The sequence below is a fragment of the Garra rufa genome, chromosome 14, assembly GCF_049309525.1.
Source record: "Garra rufa chromosome 14, GarRuf1.0, whole genome shotgun sequence".
NCBI classification, from domain to species: domain Eukaryota; kingdom Metazoa; phylum Chordata; class Actinopteri; order Cypriniformes; family Cyprinidae; genus Garra; species Garra rufa.
In genome coordinates this window covers 35,380,835-35,395,669 of record NC_133374.1, presented here as the reverse complement: position 1 = coordinate 35,395,669, position 14,835 = coordinate 35,380,835, and the positions used below count along the sequence as shown (strand labels likewise).

Below are 14,835 nucleotides of genomic sequence, written 5' to 3'. Positions count from 1 at the left end.
AGGCCCAGTCAGTAGGTCATAGAAGAGCTCAATGGGTCCCCCTCATCACAAGAGCCCGGGACAACATTCTCTGTTGTCTCCCTCGACAACAACCCTGTGCCATGTGTGATAGTGTGGGAACTTTCCTATTTAAGTCTCTGTGAGATCATACTAGCAATCAACTGTGGTGATTAGCAATATTAACTAGAGGTTTTTAACGAATACCACTTCGTTTAAAACAAAGTAACCAGTCTATTTCTTTTATTTTTTGTTTACACGTTTACAAACAACACGTTTCTTTTAAAAACAGCATCTGTGTCCATATATGCAAGTCGTTACACTAACTTTAGCAGCTCCTGATGTGGACAGACAGCTGAAATTGCCAATCACTCAGACAGCAGTGGGACAAACGCACCAATCCCGCCACAGGATGATGCGCTGGGGACAGAAATAGACACCGAAACGCTCGAGTCGAGGCTGAAGCGCTGTGTGCTTTCCAGCCAAAGGGGGTGGATTTTGGTGACTTTAAACACTTTTTTCACTGATTATTTTATTTTGCATTTCCACAAAATGGTCATTAAAGTCTTCCTGGCATCCTCCTCGGGATCGACGGCGGTAAGAAACTGCACAGCAAATGTGTTATTGTTCGGTCATTCAACAGGTCACTCAGCTCAGGCGCTTTGATTCTGATTGTGTTTTATACAGATTGCGGAATGAATCTATCGATAGTTCAAAGCATATTAGCAGTAATCAGCGGTGGATGTATTTTAATCTCTTAAATAAAAGCTGTAACTCCAGTCAGTTAAAATAATCCCGAGTGACCTAATAACAGTTGCAGCTCGGCCAGTTTCCTTAAATATCTCTGAGATCACATTCCAGACTGCAGCAGCTATTTCTTTAAACATGAAACTTCCAGAACTGATTTCAGTTGCTCATCAGGACGAATGTAACTTGTAAATGTTTATAAAAGTTTATTTATTGTTTTCTGTATTTTTAGAGAGAACCAGCAGTGCTAATTATCTAATCCTTTGCCTTTATCATAAACAAAAATGTATACTATTTTGATACGATAACGTGTTAGAGGAGACCAGAGAGTTAAAAAAATTAAAGTATTTCAGAACAGTCTGTCCCTAAACCACATGAAATTAGCCCAACAAGTGACTGTTGTTTCAACAAACCCTTGTACACGGTTGTCACATTAGGTTCATTTTTGGATTTTGAATTTATTGTGTTCAGCATTCAAAATAATTAGGGTGAACCAAGTACAGTTCTAACAATTTTTGCTGTTTGCATACTGACTGGTAACAGCAGATACACTAAACAAAAAAAAGTGACCAATTGACAATCAATTTAGTAAGTTAACTTGATTTAAAAATTAAAATTTTAATATACATAATAAATTTAGTTTATCTAATGATGAGTAACAGGAATTCTACTAAAAAAAAAAAAAATCTTGTCATGGCAACTAAAGATTGTTTAGCATTTATTAATGCAAAGAGTTAATCTTATTTTATATTATTTCATCTATACTTTTGATTTACAAAGCCCCATGATATGGGAATTATTTTCCTTTTAAATTTTACACTAAGGAAAAAAAATATTACACTAAGGGAAATATATGCTGGGAACTTGCGCAGTATTGTGCAAAATTGTTTATTCTTGAAAGTTAGAACAAAGTTTTAAACAAAACTAAGCAAGGTTAACTAAGTAACTTTTGTTAAAAACATTTATATTCATGTTCCGTTTACACAAAATAATAAACTGACTCCTCCTCCTAAAAATGAAAATTTAGTTTTTCACCAGATTTTTTTAACTACTCTGAAAAAATGTGTGTGTGTGTGTGTGTGTGTGTGTGTGTGTGTGTGTGTGTGTGTGTGTGTGTGTGTGTGTTAGTCTTACAGTTGTAATGTGAGCCTAAACACTTTCTCTTTGTTGCAATGTTTATCGGCCCAGTAGAGGTTCATTAGAAGTGTTATAACCCTATTTGGTCTGGATTTTTTATGTGGTAGTTTCACATGTAAAGGAAACATCATCATCTGACGTCTTATTTTTAAGATATCTACAGTTCACATAAAGTTCTGTTCTAGAATGTGTTTAGAATTTTGAGCAATTTTGAAGAAATTTTGAAAATGTTTTATTTTGTCCTGGGATTCATGTCAGTAATATGTTATTACCATTACCACAGATCAAAAAGAAACAGCAAGATGTTGTCGGGTTTCTCGAGGCACTTAAAATCGATTACACACAACTTGACATTGCTTCAAATGAGGATAACCGGATGTGGATGAGGGAAAATGTCCCTGGAGAAAAGAAGCCCACCAATGGAATTCCTCTTCCTCCACAGATTTTCAATGAGGAGATGTATTGTGGGGTAAGAACCTGCTAGAACAGAGGATCCCATAAAACTGCACTTCTAAACTTAACATTAAACTACAATGTGTGTCAAGACTGAATAAGTAAAGGTTTTTAACCTGTAGTTTATGCAGGTTAAGAAATCCACATTATAGGCTATAAGACTGTCAGCAGAAATATAACACTAAAACATATTCAATAGAGCTGTATAGTTGAAAAACCTGGAAGAGAATTATCATTATCATCGTTTTAAAATAGAGGTTTTAGTTTTAATGACTAAAATAGCAACTATTTAGCATTACTTGAACACACATACATGTTTTGTTTTATATTAATAAACTCTCAAATTAACTCTGTATTTGTTGTTTAGTTTTTTTCATGTAAAATAGTTTGTAGTTTATGTTCACAAAAACCTTAATTTACTGTTTAATTTGCTTAATTTATAAACCAAAAATCACAATTCTAAAATTGCAATAGAAATATCCAGAAGAACCTTTACATAAATTAGTCTCCCAAGCTGACCAACACATTTATGTCTGAAAAGCTGTATTAAAACATTTGTAGCGTAGTTATTAAAAATGTTTTTAGCTTCATTATTTGGTTTTTATAAGGGATTATTCATTCTATAATAAAAATTATAAAACGGTTAGTTCCATTCCTCAATTCTGATTGGTCAGCAGCTGTGTCGTATCAAAGTCCCTTTAAGGCAAGTCATGTCACTCGGCGGCCATCTTTGAAATGCCTCTCGGGCATACAAGCGCAGCTCCTATCTGTTTGAATGGGGAAACATCAAATTCTCCAAAACTGTTCAACAAGTTTACGATTAAATTTCATATTTTAAATCTCCAAAGAAATCCAACAAGAACTGCCTCATAAATATGGTTCCTTGTGCTCCAATAGCGTGAAAAAAACGCTTATTTTTCCGGCTAGATGAGCCAGTGCGCATGCGCAGTACTGAGCGCACGTCTTAGAGCGCCGATTGTTTCTATAGCAACCGGGACTTCTAACGGCATCTGCAGTGACGCGCTGACTTTTCTAATCAACGATTGGCTCTTTCACTAAGAAGGCGGGGCTTCGCGGCCATAATGAGCGCATTTTTCCCCATTCAAAACTACACGAGTGACATGTCTTGGGTATTCTATAGTCTTTGGTCGTATTCATGATACGGCACTGCTATGACCGCTTCACTCAACGGTTTTGTGTATCATTGAACCCCCTTAGCACGTAAACACAGCTGCAGCAGTTAGGGACTACTTTTTACAGCGGAAGGCAGTTAATGATTTTACTTCATGAAAACATACAACTTAATATATATAAATTAATATATATTTTTGATTTTAATATTTTTATTGTGTGGTAACCATTTTATAAAAGCAATAAGGTACGAGAGGCCGTGCTGTATCATGAATAAATCACGGGTGAAGGGCGTTGTTAGGCATGACGCGAAGCTTAATTCTGCTTAATTCTGTCATCATTTCGAGTATGGGTCACCATACTTGACAATACGTCACGACTTTCACTTTCACTTAATTTTGCTCAAAACCTGCATTTTTTTTTGTCTAATTCTAGAATGTTTAATTCTTAATTGTCTAATTCTGTTTTTTTTTTCACAAATGTGTAAAAAAGATCAAGTTGTGTGCTATATTTCAAGTCTTCTAAAACCTTAACTCTGAGTGTTCACGATACACACAGGGAACTTTAGTTGTTGTTGTTTTGCAATAAATTGGATCCACAGAATATTACATTTAGTGAATAATGACTAAAATTATAGACCTATTTCATTACAAGTTATTGTATGGCTTCACAGTCACAAGTTGACATCTATGTTCTATAGAAAAAGCAGCATGGGCATCTGTTTAATATGTTTTTTTGAATTCCACATAAATGACATTGCTATATTAATTGCTATAAGTTGCTAATTATTGCTTCCTGTCTTAAATTGCAGGACTATGACACATTCTTTGAAGCCAAAGAGGACAACTCAGTATTTGAATTCTTGGGGCTGCCACCTCCACCAGGATCTAAGGTTGTTGTTGGTGTTGTTGTTTTGTGTGTGTGTGTGTGTGTGTTTCCTTTTCTTTTTTGACATGAACATTAAAAAAAAAGTTTTAGACTGCAATATCTTAAAGTAATACCAATGTCATAACAACTGGTTGTCACTGGTATATGTTTTTTTCATTTGTCCTAGTCATGTTCAGTAAATACCAACCACCAAAATAGCAATTTGGTAACATTTTAGGCCACAGCTCTCCTGTAGAGAGGGGTATTGTTTTAACATTTTTAAATGTTGAAACAATACAGAATACAGAAGTAGGGTATAAAGAGTTTTTCAAACCTTTTTTAATCCTTTGTCCACCTTAACCCTTATGCGGTCTTCGTTTTGGAATCACACTCATGGTCTTAAATTTTGTAACAAAATAATAGTTAAAAAAAAAAATCGAAAAAATGTTTTTCCTGTTTATTAATGTTTTACTCCACATTTGTGCAGTTTTCGCAGTTTTTCTGCTATTTTTTAAATATATATAAATTATTAAATAAATATATATTTTTAATAGGTTTATATGCAAAAACAGCTTTTTATGTAAAATTCACTTTATAAAATACCCACATTTTAAACTTTCATTCATGGGGATAACATGGATAATTTGATATGGTTTAGTGTAAGATTTTTGGAAAATGCAGTTTTAAAAGTAAAAAAAATATAACTTTTACCACTAGATGGCTGCAGAGCACTACTATTAACTAATTGCTATTTGACCAACAATAAGATATCTTTTCACAAGTTTTTTCAGTTGAGTTCATATCTACATATTATGAAATCACAATTATTACAATAAAATATACTTTTTGACAAAGTTAAGCATTTTTTGTACTGAAAAAAAAAACAGTTCTATTACATATTGAGTAGCAGTACACAACATGAACATAAGAATGCAACATCTTTTTTTTTTTTCTATTTGACAAATTATAAGAGAGCAGTTTTTATGGTCTCCAAATGTAGTCCTGTGTATTTCATGATATGTAGATATGAACTCAACTGAAAAAACTTGTGAAAAGATATCTTTCAGGTGGTCAAATAGCAAAAAGCATATAGTGGAGCTCTGCAGCCACCTGCTGGTAAAAGTATTTTTTTTTTACGTTTAAAACTGGATTTTCCAAAAGATGGGCAAATTTTACAAAAAAAGCTGTTTTTGTGTACAAACCTATAAAAAATATTTATTTATTAATTTATATATATTTAAAAAATATCCTAAATCCTCCAAAAACTGCACACATGAGGAGTAAAAACATCAATAAACAGGAAAATATCATTTGTTTTGTTTTTTAACTATTATTTTATAACAAAAAACAAAAATTGCATTTCTCCAGAGACCCCAAAGACCACGAACGTGAGTATTTTTTTCACGCTAACATAAAATCAAGCTATCATTCCAATTAAATTTTTTATTTGTAGATCAAGATAGTGTTGACTGATTTGCAAAGTCTCATACCATTTGGACAAAGGGAACATTTTTTAAAATTTTAGCGAACGCCATTCGGGGTTCAGAAATCCCCCGAAGACCGCATAAGGGTTAATGTTTCCCTTAACGTAAATTCTCATAAAAAATCAAATTAAATACTTGAAATGCAACAACCAGTAAAGCTTCCCAAGCTTTTTTGAATCCTCTAAAAACCATTACCAGAGGAGTCTTTGGTGGTGAATCGATAAACGCTTGCTTGCTTGTGAGAGTGTGTTATCACTATCAGCTGTAAAATTGTGTACATTTTTCCCCTCTCTTCTTTTTAGCATTTGGTGAAACTTTCCCTTGCTGACAGTAATGAAATTCTCCACTGTTTTAATAAAAATCTCTCTTGGTGCAGGAGGCACAACAAGGCGAAAATGCACAAAAGCTTCATAACGGATCTGGCACAGAGGAACATCTTGATGATGACACAACAGTAATATTTCATTGAACTCTATTACTCTTTTGTTTAGTTTTGTTTAACTGATATTCACTTTCAGTGCATTTCCAGACACGTCTACACTGCACTTTATGCACTGTATGCCCTTTGTCTACTTTTCACTTTTTTGTTCATCTGTCTGTCACACCCTAACTTAACACTTAGGCTATGTTTGGATTAGTATACACATTATTTAAACTTTGTTAGTGTTAATTACTAAAAACACAGTTGATCTTCTTTGTCTATTAGTTTACATTGCATTAACCTGTCATAGTCTGGCTGGGTTGAGGAGTAGAGATGGGCGAGGAGAACCGGAGTAACTGAATGAATGAAGTTTATTAAAATAAAAACTGCAAAATGAACAAATAAACAAAACCGGGAGCAGGAAATGAGCACATGAAACAAAACAAACAGAAGTAACATCTACATTGACCGACAAACGGGGTGTGCAAACACAGACTCTTAAATATACTGAAACGGGGGCGTGGTCACAAACAAGATAACAGGATAACGAGGGGGAAATACAAATATGGGCATGAACAAACCAAATGGAAACAAAACTAGAGGGGAAGACAAGGACTAAACCATTAGAACTGGAAACATAGGGGGAAAAACACTAGGACAACAGAACAGAACAAGACATAATCCTGACATAACCAGTATTGACAGATATTTTGATTTAAAAATGTATTAGTAAATGTAGAGATTAACATCAACTAAAATGAATAAATGCTGAATTATTTTTCATTAGTGCATGATAAGTAGTTAACTAATTTTAAGTGATCACCCACTCATTTACCCTCATGTCGTTCACAAAAGTAGATATTCTGAAGAATGATGGATACCATAGTATGAAAGTCAGTCGCTACCAGGAACTGTTTGGAAATGCATACAGATTTAGAACAACATGGGGTGAACTACACTCTTAAAAATAAAGGTGCTTTAAAAGGTTCTTCACAGCGACGCCATTCAGTCAAAGGTTCTTTAAAGTACCATCTCTTTCTTACCTTTTTTAATCTGAAGAACATTCTTTCACCACAAAGGAACTTTTGTGTAACAGAAAGGTTCTTCAGATGTTAAAGGTTCTTTATGGAACCATTTAGACAAAATGGTTCTTCTATGGCATTGTGAAGGCACCTTTATTTTTAAGAGTGTATCCCTTTAACAAATTCAAACTTACTGTAAAGTATCACCTTAAAAATAGTAGGCAGATGTACATTGCAAGCCATTCCAAACAAAGCTGCATATAAACCTTTCCACATAGAGCATGATGTTCCTAATCTCCTGCATTTGTGGAGTGTTTTTAATCACATTTAATCAGGCATGTTTTCTCACAGTTTCAAAAACTCAAGTTGAAAGGACTGCAGTTTTTAATTACTTAAAATGTAGAAATTTTATTTTGTCTTGACAATTTCAGACTTACATATAACGACTATGCAATTACAACAAATCTATGGAATTACATGTACTTACAACTTTATTTTGTGTTATTAAATATCATTATTGATTACAATCCTATTACTTTTTACTACCCTAATGTTTGTTTGAGGAAAAAGTTTTTTCTCCCAATGTTATAGTGTATTGTCTGTAAAGAAGAAATGTGCTTTTTTGTATTTTTCAACATTGAAAAAACTGATTGATAATGTCCATTCCATGTCATCATTCCCACTGTCTAATCTAACAGCCTCTTTTTCTTTCTTAGTACTATTTGTTAACTATTTCTCCTTCAGGTCAGTAACTCATGCCTGTTTTCATCCTGAGGGACCTGTTTTAAAACTACCTAGGAATCCGTGGTGCCTTATACCTGTGCCTTAGCAGATCCTGTACTGTCACAGCCATTTTAATTTCTCTTTTCCTGGGATACGACGCTTGTTCTTCTAGAGAAAGGAAATCATAGAGGCTGAGCAGAATGGAGATGCACACTCAGCAGAGCTGGAAGAAGACGATCCAGGCAAGGAGGTAGATACAGATGCTCAAGATGAGAACGCAGAAGAGGAGGAACCGGCAAAAGAAGAAGAAGAAGAAGAAGAAGAAGAAGAGAGTGTAACTGACCATAAAAAACTACTGTTTAACCCTCATTCCTGCTCAAACATCATCTCTTTTCTCATAGCAGCTCTTTCTTTTTCTATATAATCTCATCCTTTGCTACATCTATTAACCTCCAGATTTCTTATACAGGTACTCTCCCATGTAATTGAAATTAACATCTAACACTCTGCCTTACCATCTCCTCTCTTGTAGTTTGATTCCCGCTAGTGTTTCCTGCTGACAGTGTGACTTGCAAGATTGTTTTAGATTGTATGGTGTTTATTCAGTTTTTTTGCTTGGTGCAATTTGCTCATTTTAATTTTTTACTCTCTTTTTCTCAGAGAAAGGTAGCTGAGGAGGAAGAGCAGGTGAGAAAGTGCTTAAACAATTCTGCATGTCTTGATCATTGTATAACAACCTGACCATGATAGATAGACAGAAATAATAAATAGTAATGAAACTACTACTATGTGTTTAAAAGCACATCTAATCCCAATTCTTTTCAAATTGTACTTTTCTGACTGAACCATTTGCTTTCTTCTATGACTTACAGGTGGAAGGAGAAGAGGATAAGGTAAGACTGAAATCTATACTTTTTGTCTCTTAAGAAGCAATTTTAACAACAATGGCCCTAGTCTTTACACTTCAAGAAGATTCATGTTAGTCTGTGACATCCTTCATAGCAGTTAAATGACTGTTTCTGGTTTATTGGACTGCAGCATGTTTCCTTTGGCAATCAAAATGAAAGAGTTACTCTTGCCCAAGGACGGGAAATATAACGAAACAAATAACAAGGTGGAGGGACAGTTGTCTTTAGAGCACTGTCTTTGCTCTGGCAAATAGTGGAAGTCATTCATTAAAAAAGAAAAAAAAATCTTTAATTTAGTCAATGTGTTAGATGTGTTCAGAGTAATAAATCAGAATCAGAAATATTTCAGTGCATATTCATTATTGTGTTCTGTTTAATATTTAATTGACTAGATATTTGTAGTTTAGTTGTTTGAGTTTATGAGTCAAATCCTACCCACAAGCCAGTGTGAAATATCAGTCTGTCTTATTGAAGACAAATTTTGTGTGTTTTTTTAAATCCTTTAAAAAGATCCATTAATCATGAACAAAATTTAGACCAACATTTTTTGTTGTTGTTGTTGTTATTGATCAACAATTGACAGGTTAATTTATACCTGCTCGTTTTTTTTTTTATTTACAATTTAAAAATACAATAAAACGCTTATCTGATGTTCACTATTCATTGTTTCAGGATGAGGACAACCATCTGGTCTCAGAGGTGATTCTTATTCTAGAATGAACAGATTGTAGATCTAGAGTGTGTTTGCAACTACTATTCTCTCCCGTCCATTCCTTCTCATCTTGCTGACAACAATTCCATTATTTATTTTGCATCCATGTGTTCTTTTTTCTCCCATCTGCTTTTTACAGTCATTCATTTACTGAGAAAGCATTTCCACTTGGGAGGCGACTCGTTTGCACTGGGTTTTGCCTGTGTTTCATTTTCCTTCCTCCTTTGCCTTACAGGTGTCATGGATGCATTTTCTGTTTTTAAAAGTTGTTTAAAAGTAAAAAAAAACTTTTTGCAGTTACTAAAATAACAGGCAGGAAAGTTAAAAATTATCATTAGGGTGTTCCAACAAAAAAAAAAAAAAATCAAGATCTGATAAAATGAATTTATTATTTGCATAGTCTAATAAAGGAACATAAACTAGCCGCTATTAAATAAAGGTACTGTGATGTAAATTACATATCACTTCAAACTGGGCAAATTAAGTGCCAGTCACCATTAACAAAGCTTGTTGGTGATTTAAATCATGTGATCATCCAATCATCATCAATATTTACTTAGTCTAATAGTAGTACATTTATCTCTCTCACACATGTACAGCATTGTCCCAGCAAAATCTCATCTGCAATAACCAAGTGGTCACTCTAATCATCATGTCAGTGTGAAATAATGAATTAATTTGCCTACCTAGTATGTATATTTCCAACTTTTAATATATAGCAAGATGATACAATAATTAACATTTTGATGATACAGTGCCCTCCACAAATATAACCCTTGGTAAATATGAGCAAAGGCAGCTGTGGAAATAAATCTGCATTGTTTATCTTTTTGATCTTTCATTTTAAAAATTCACAAAATTTGAATCTTAATTCTAATTCTAATCTGAATAGATAAAAAGTAAAAAGTGTGTGTGTGTGTGTGTGTGGGGGGGGGGGGGGGTCTCATTATGAAATAATTTTTTTTCTCTAGTTCACGTTGGCCACAATTATTGGCACCCAATTATTGCAAAGTCCTTTTCCCAAGATAACAGCTCTGAATTTTCTTCTATAATCCCTGGTGAGCTTGGAGAACACCTAACAAGAGATCAGAGACCATTCCATCATACAGAATCTCTTTAGATCCTTCAGATTCCCAGTTCCATGGTGGTGCTTCTCCTCTTCAGTTCACCCCACTTATTTTCCAAAGGGTTTAGGCCAAGGAACTGAGATTGCCATGGCAGAAGCTTCATTTTGTCTTCAGTGACACACTTTTGTGTTTGTTTTGGGTCATTGTCCTGACGAAATATGTAAATGTCCCATTATAAAATTTCTAACAGCAGCAGTGAGATTTACATTTTTTTTATCTCTTGGTGTTTGATAGAATCCATGATGCAATGTATCTAAACAAAATGTCCAGGATCTCTGGCAGAAAAATAGGCCCACAACATTAAAGATCTAGCAGTGGGGGACATTTTATTCCTGTTTGCACCAAACCCATCTTGAGTGTTTGCTGCCAAAAACTCTTTTTTTAGTTTCATCTGACCATAGAAGCCCATCCCGTTTGAAGTTCTAGTCATATCTGACAACTAAATAGGCTGGAGTTTGTTTTTGGTGATGTAGGGGCTATTTGAATTTTTTATTAGGTTTTCTGGCCCCAAGACTCAATTAATCTCTGCAATTCTCCAGCTGTAATCCTTGGAGAGTCTTTGGCCACTTAAAGACTCCTTCTCAATATCCATTATGACGATATAGACACACATCCTCTTCTAGGCAGATTTGTAACATCTTTAGTTAATTGGAACTTCTTAATTATTGCCCTGATGGAGGAAATGGGGATTTTCAATGCTTTAGCTCTTTTCTTACAGCCACTGTCTATTTTGTGAAGCTCAGCAATCTTGTTCTGCACATCAGAACTATGTTTTTTGGTTTTACTTGTGATGGACAACTAAGGGAATTTGGCCTTTGTGTTCATAATATTTAAAATCCTGTGCAACAGGAAGTCATTTCTGGACAGTTTCATGCTCCAAGCTCCACTCTGGTGTGCTAAACAATGTAAATATTTCTAGGGGTGCCAATAATTGTGACCAACATGAACTAGATAAAAACATTTATTTCATATTGAGATTCCCCCCAGTTTGCATTGTTTTACTTTAATCAAGGGTTAGAATCTTGTCAATTTTATAAATTAAAGATTAAAAGGAAAAACAATGCAGATGTATTTCCGCAGGTGCCTTTGCTCATATTTACCAAGGGTGCCAATATTTGTAGAGGGCACTGTATAACAATCAAGCAGCTGAGATTTGCTACATAGTACATATACAGCTTAACGTGAGTGTTCTGTATGTGTTTGATTTTTAATTGTTTAAGAATGTTTTTTGTTTAAATCAGCATATTAAGTATTGAATGAAATCAGATAGCACACCTGCTGTTCTGATGCGTTTCGAACACAAAACTGGAAAGTACTGAATTCAGGTTATCATTTCTTGTACCCAAATTGAGCAAGTTAAAAGCTTCTTTCTATTCCTTCTTCTTTCTCCCTACCTGTTTGTTCCTAGGCAGAAGATGAGTTGGTGTCTGAGGTAACTTGGATTTGATGAACAGTGTATCTCTGTCTCTGTTGTTGTACTTGTGATTTGCATTTTTCCCTCTTATTTGGCCACTGATTTTCCTCCTTCATTCTTCCTTTTAACCTCCTGTTTGACTTCTCTCCTCTAGCTGCCTCCTGCCAGTCTCTTTGATCTCTCTCCATCTGTTTCTTCAGTTGCATGTGTCTCTCATGTTGCTCTGTTCATGTTCATGTTGCTTGAACTCTCACATTCCTCTCATCTGATTCAGTCTGTTCTTCCCTATAGGAGGAAGAAGAACTCAAAGAGCTTGAGGTAGATTAATACATTTTTCCTTTTCTTTTGTCTCTATTTTCCCTCTCTTTCTCCATTTCTTTCACCCTTGTGTGTGTGTTTAATTTGTTGTTGTTGTTCTTTTTTTCTTCTAACTTATAACTCTAACAACATATCTGTTCACGACTAGCACCTGTGTTCGGACCAGATTTAACATATCAGAAACATAAGCGATTCATTCAAGCACACCAGTTATTAATTTATTTAACATGAGTTAAATAATGGCCAATTATGAATAATTACATGCAACTAACCCTAAAGAAAACCATAACCCTAGTAAGTACATGCTGATCATTAATATTACTTAGTACCCAAATGTACTGTTACACTGTAAAATAAACTAATTTTTTAAATATTTTTTTAATAATTTAATAATTGACTATAATAGCCACTGTATTATATGTTCATTTCTTATCGAAAGTATAAAGGTTGAGCTTGTAAGGATAAAACCTGGGGCAGTAAATTCTTTTTTATGAAGACTTTTATTCAGGAAAGATGCATAAATTCAATCAAAAGTAATAGTAAATGCATTTGAATTCAAGTTCTATTTTAAATAAATGCTGTTCTTTTGAAGATTCTATTCATCAAAGAATCAAAGGTTGCTACAAAAATGTTCAGCAGATGTTAAATAATAATAAAAAAAAAAATCAAAAACATAAAAAAACATAATAATAATAATAATCATACAGACCCCAAACATTAATTGGTGGTGTAATTAGTTATTCTATTTAGAACATATTTTTGAATAATTATCAATCATACTTAAATAATTCACAATGCATCACAATTAGTAAAGAATTGGAATCAGATTATTGTGAGCAAATATTTGCACTACTCCATGTAGTAATTAGCAAAATAATACCTAGGCCTATATTTAATTTCTGTAATTTCCTGTCATAACCTGGAAGAATTTTATTTGTCAATATGACAAAATTGTAGTGTTTTTTAGCTTTATTCTTTATCTAGTGAGAAATACAGCCCAAAAGATAAAACAAACTACCTCAAATTGCAGGTAATATTACTGTTAGTGGTCAAAAGTTCAGAAACACTAGATCATTAGAAGATCATAAAAGTTTTTACTCTTCTAATTATTTTAATATTCTATATATTTTAATAATCATATTTTCATAATATATTCATAATTTTGTATTCATTTATTACTGCATTTGGTCATACACAGACACATATATTATCAAGAAATTAACAGTTTCTAAAAAGTGGTAACTACTAAATGCTAAGGCAAATAGAATCCTGACTGCATGTATGCATACTTTTGAATACTAAAGCAATCATGTTTTACAAAGTTGGCACATGATCAGAAAATGTTGCGGGCCAGATTTACTCACATCATCCACATGAGCACCACTCCGTGTGTTAAAGCATGTGCACTAACTAGCTATGTGATTTTATTTTTGCGGCATACAGTTACAGACATCTCAGCAACACATCCTTTTATTGCTCACATTCAGTTGCAGTGAACTTTGCAGGCCATCTCTGTGATCATTACCTGCTCTTACTTTCATCCAGACATGCTGCTTAGCTCTCTACCTCTCTCTGATTTCTATGGATTCTTTCTTTCTTTTCCCAAATCCAGTCATTCCAGCCCTCATTTGTGTTGCAGGAGCTGAAATCATGAAAGTTCTTTCCAGTGGCTGTCACTTTTAGGATATTTCTTTATTGTGGGAAAACACATATCCACTCAAACTTTTTTTCCACTGCTTGTTCTTTTGAAGCTTTAGCTCAGAGAACTACTATCTGGATGTAGTGTAACCTTCTCCTCCCTTAGTAGCTGTTTCTGTCACTCCAACATACACTGATGCTTTATCACGTTTTAATACTGAATTCCTTCATCACAGGAGGAAGAGGAACAAGCCTCAGAGGTACTCTAGCACATCTTAGCTTGTTTCAGCATGTTGTGGTCAATGGAGGCATGGCATCAGTTGTGTTCCAAATCTTTCAGATTGACTAGATCAGTGGTTTTCAACCAGGGCCCCATTAGAGGCCTCAGCACGCTTACAAAGGGGGTGCAATATGGCTTAAAACTATTTAGGATTTGACAAAACTAGGTTTAAAATAAGTTAAAATGACTAAAAATAAAGACGCAAGATGAATTCAAATTGTTTATTTTAATTTCAGGGTTTCTGCAGGTATTAATGTCTCAATTTGCCCTTTCAGAAATGAAAGCCTTAAAAAGTCTTAAATCATGACATGATTGAATGCACTGCAAAAAAAAAAAAAAAAATGTCTTCCTCAGTATTTTTGTTTTCCAATCCAAACAATATCTAAACTTTTTTAAATTAAGATGCATTTACTTGAGATGCTAATGTAATGCTGTGTTTTTACTTTGTATTAAGTT

The 14,835-nt window shown here is 34.0% G+C and overlaps 1 protein-coding gene across 1 annotated transcript; it reads left to right on the top strand.

Moving 5' to 3' along the window:
• The first annotated feature begins 413 nt into the window (after positions 1–413).
• On the top strand, positions 414–14,368 carry sh3bgr (SH3 domain binding glutamate-rich protein). The gene is made up of 9 exons (XM_073817381.1): positions 414–594; positions 2,165–2,350; positions 4,277–4,357; positions 6,193–6,270; positions 8,155–8,316; positions 8,643–8,669; positions 8,855–8,875; positions 9,563–9,589; positions 14,336–14,368. Exons 1-9 carry the CDS (start codon positions 550–552, stop codon positions 14,366–14,368), a joined length of 660 nt encoding a protein of 219 aa, XP_073673482.1. The 5' UTR covers positions 414–549.
• Positions 14,369–14,835: the final 467 nt, after the last annotated feature.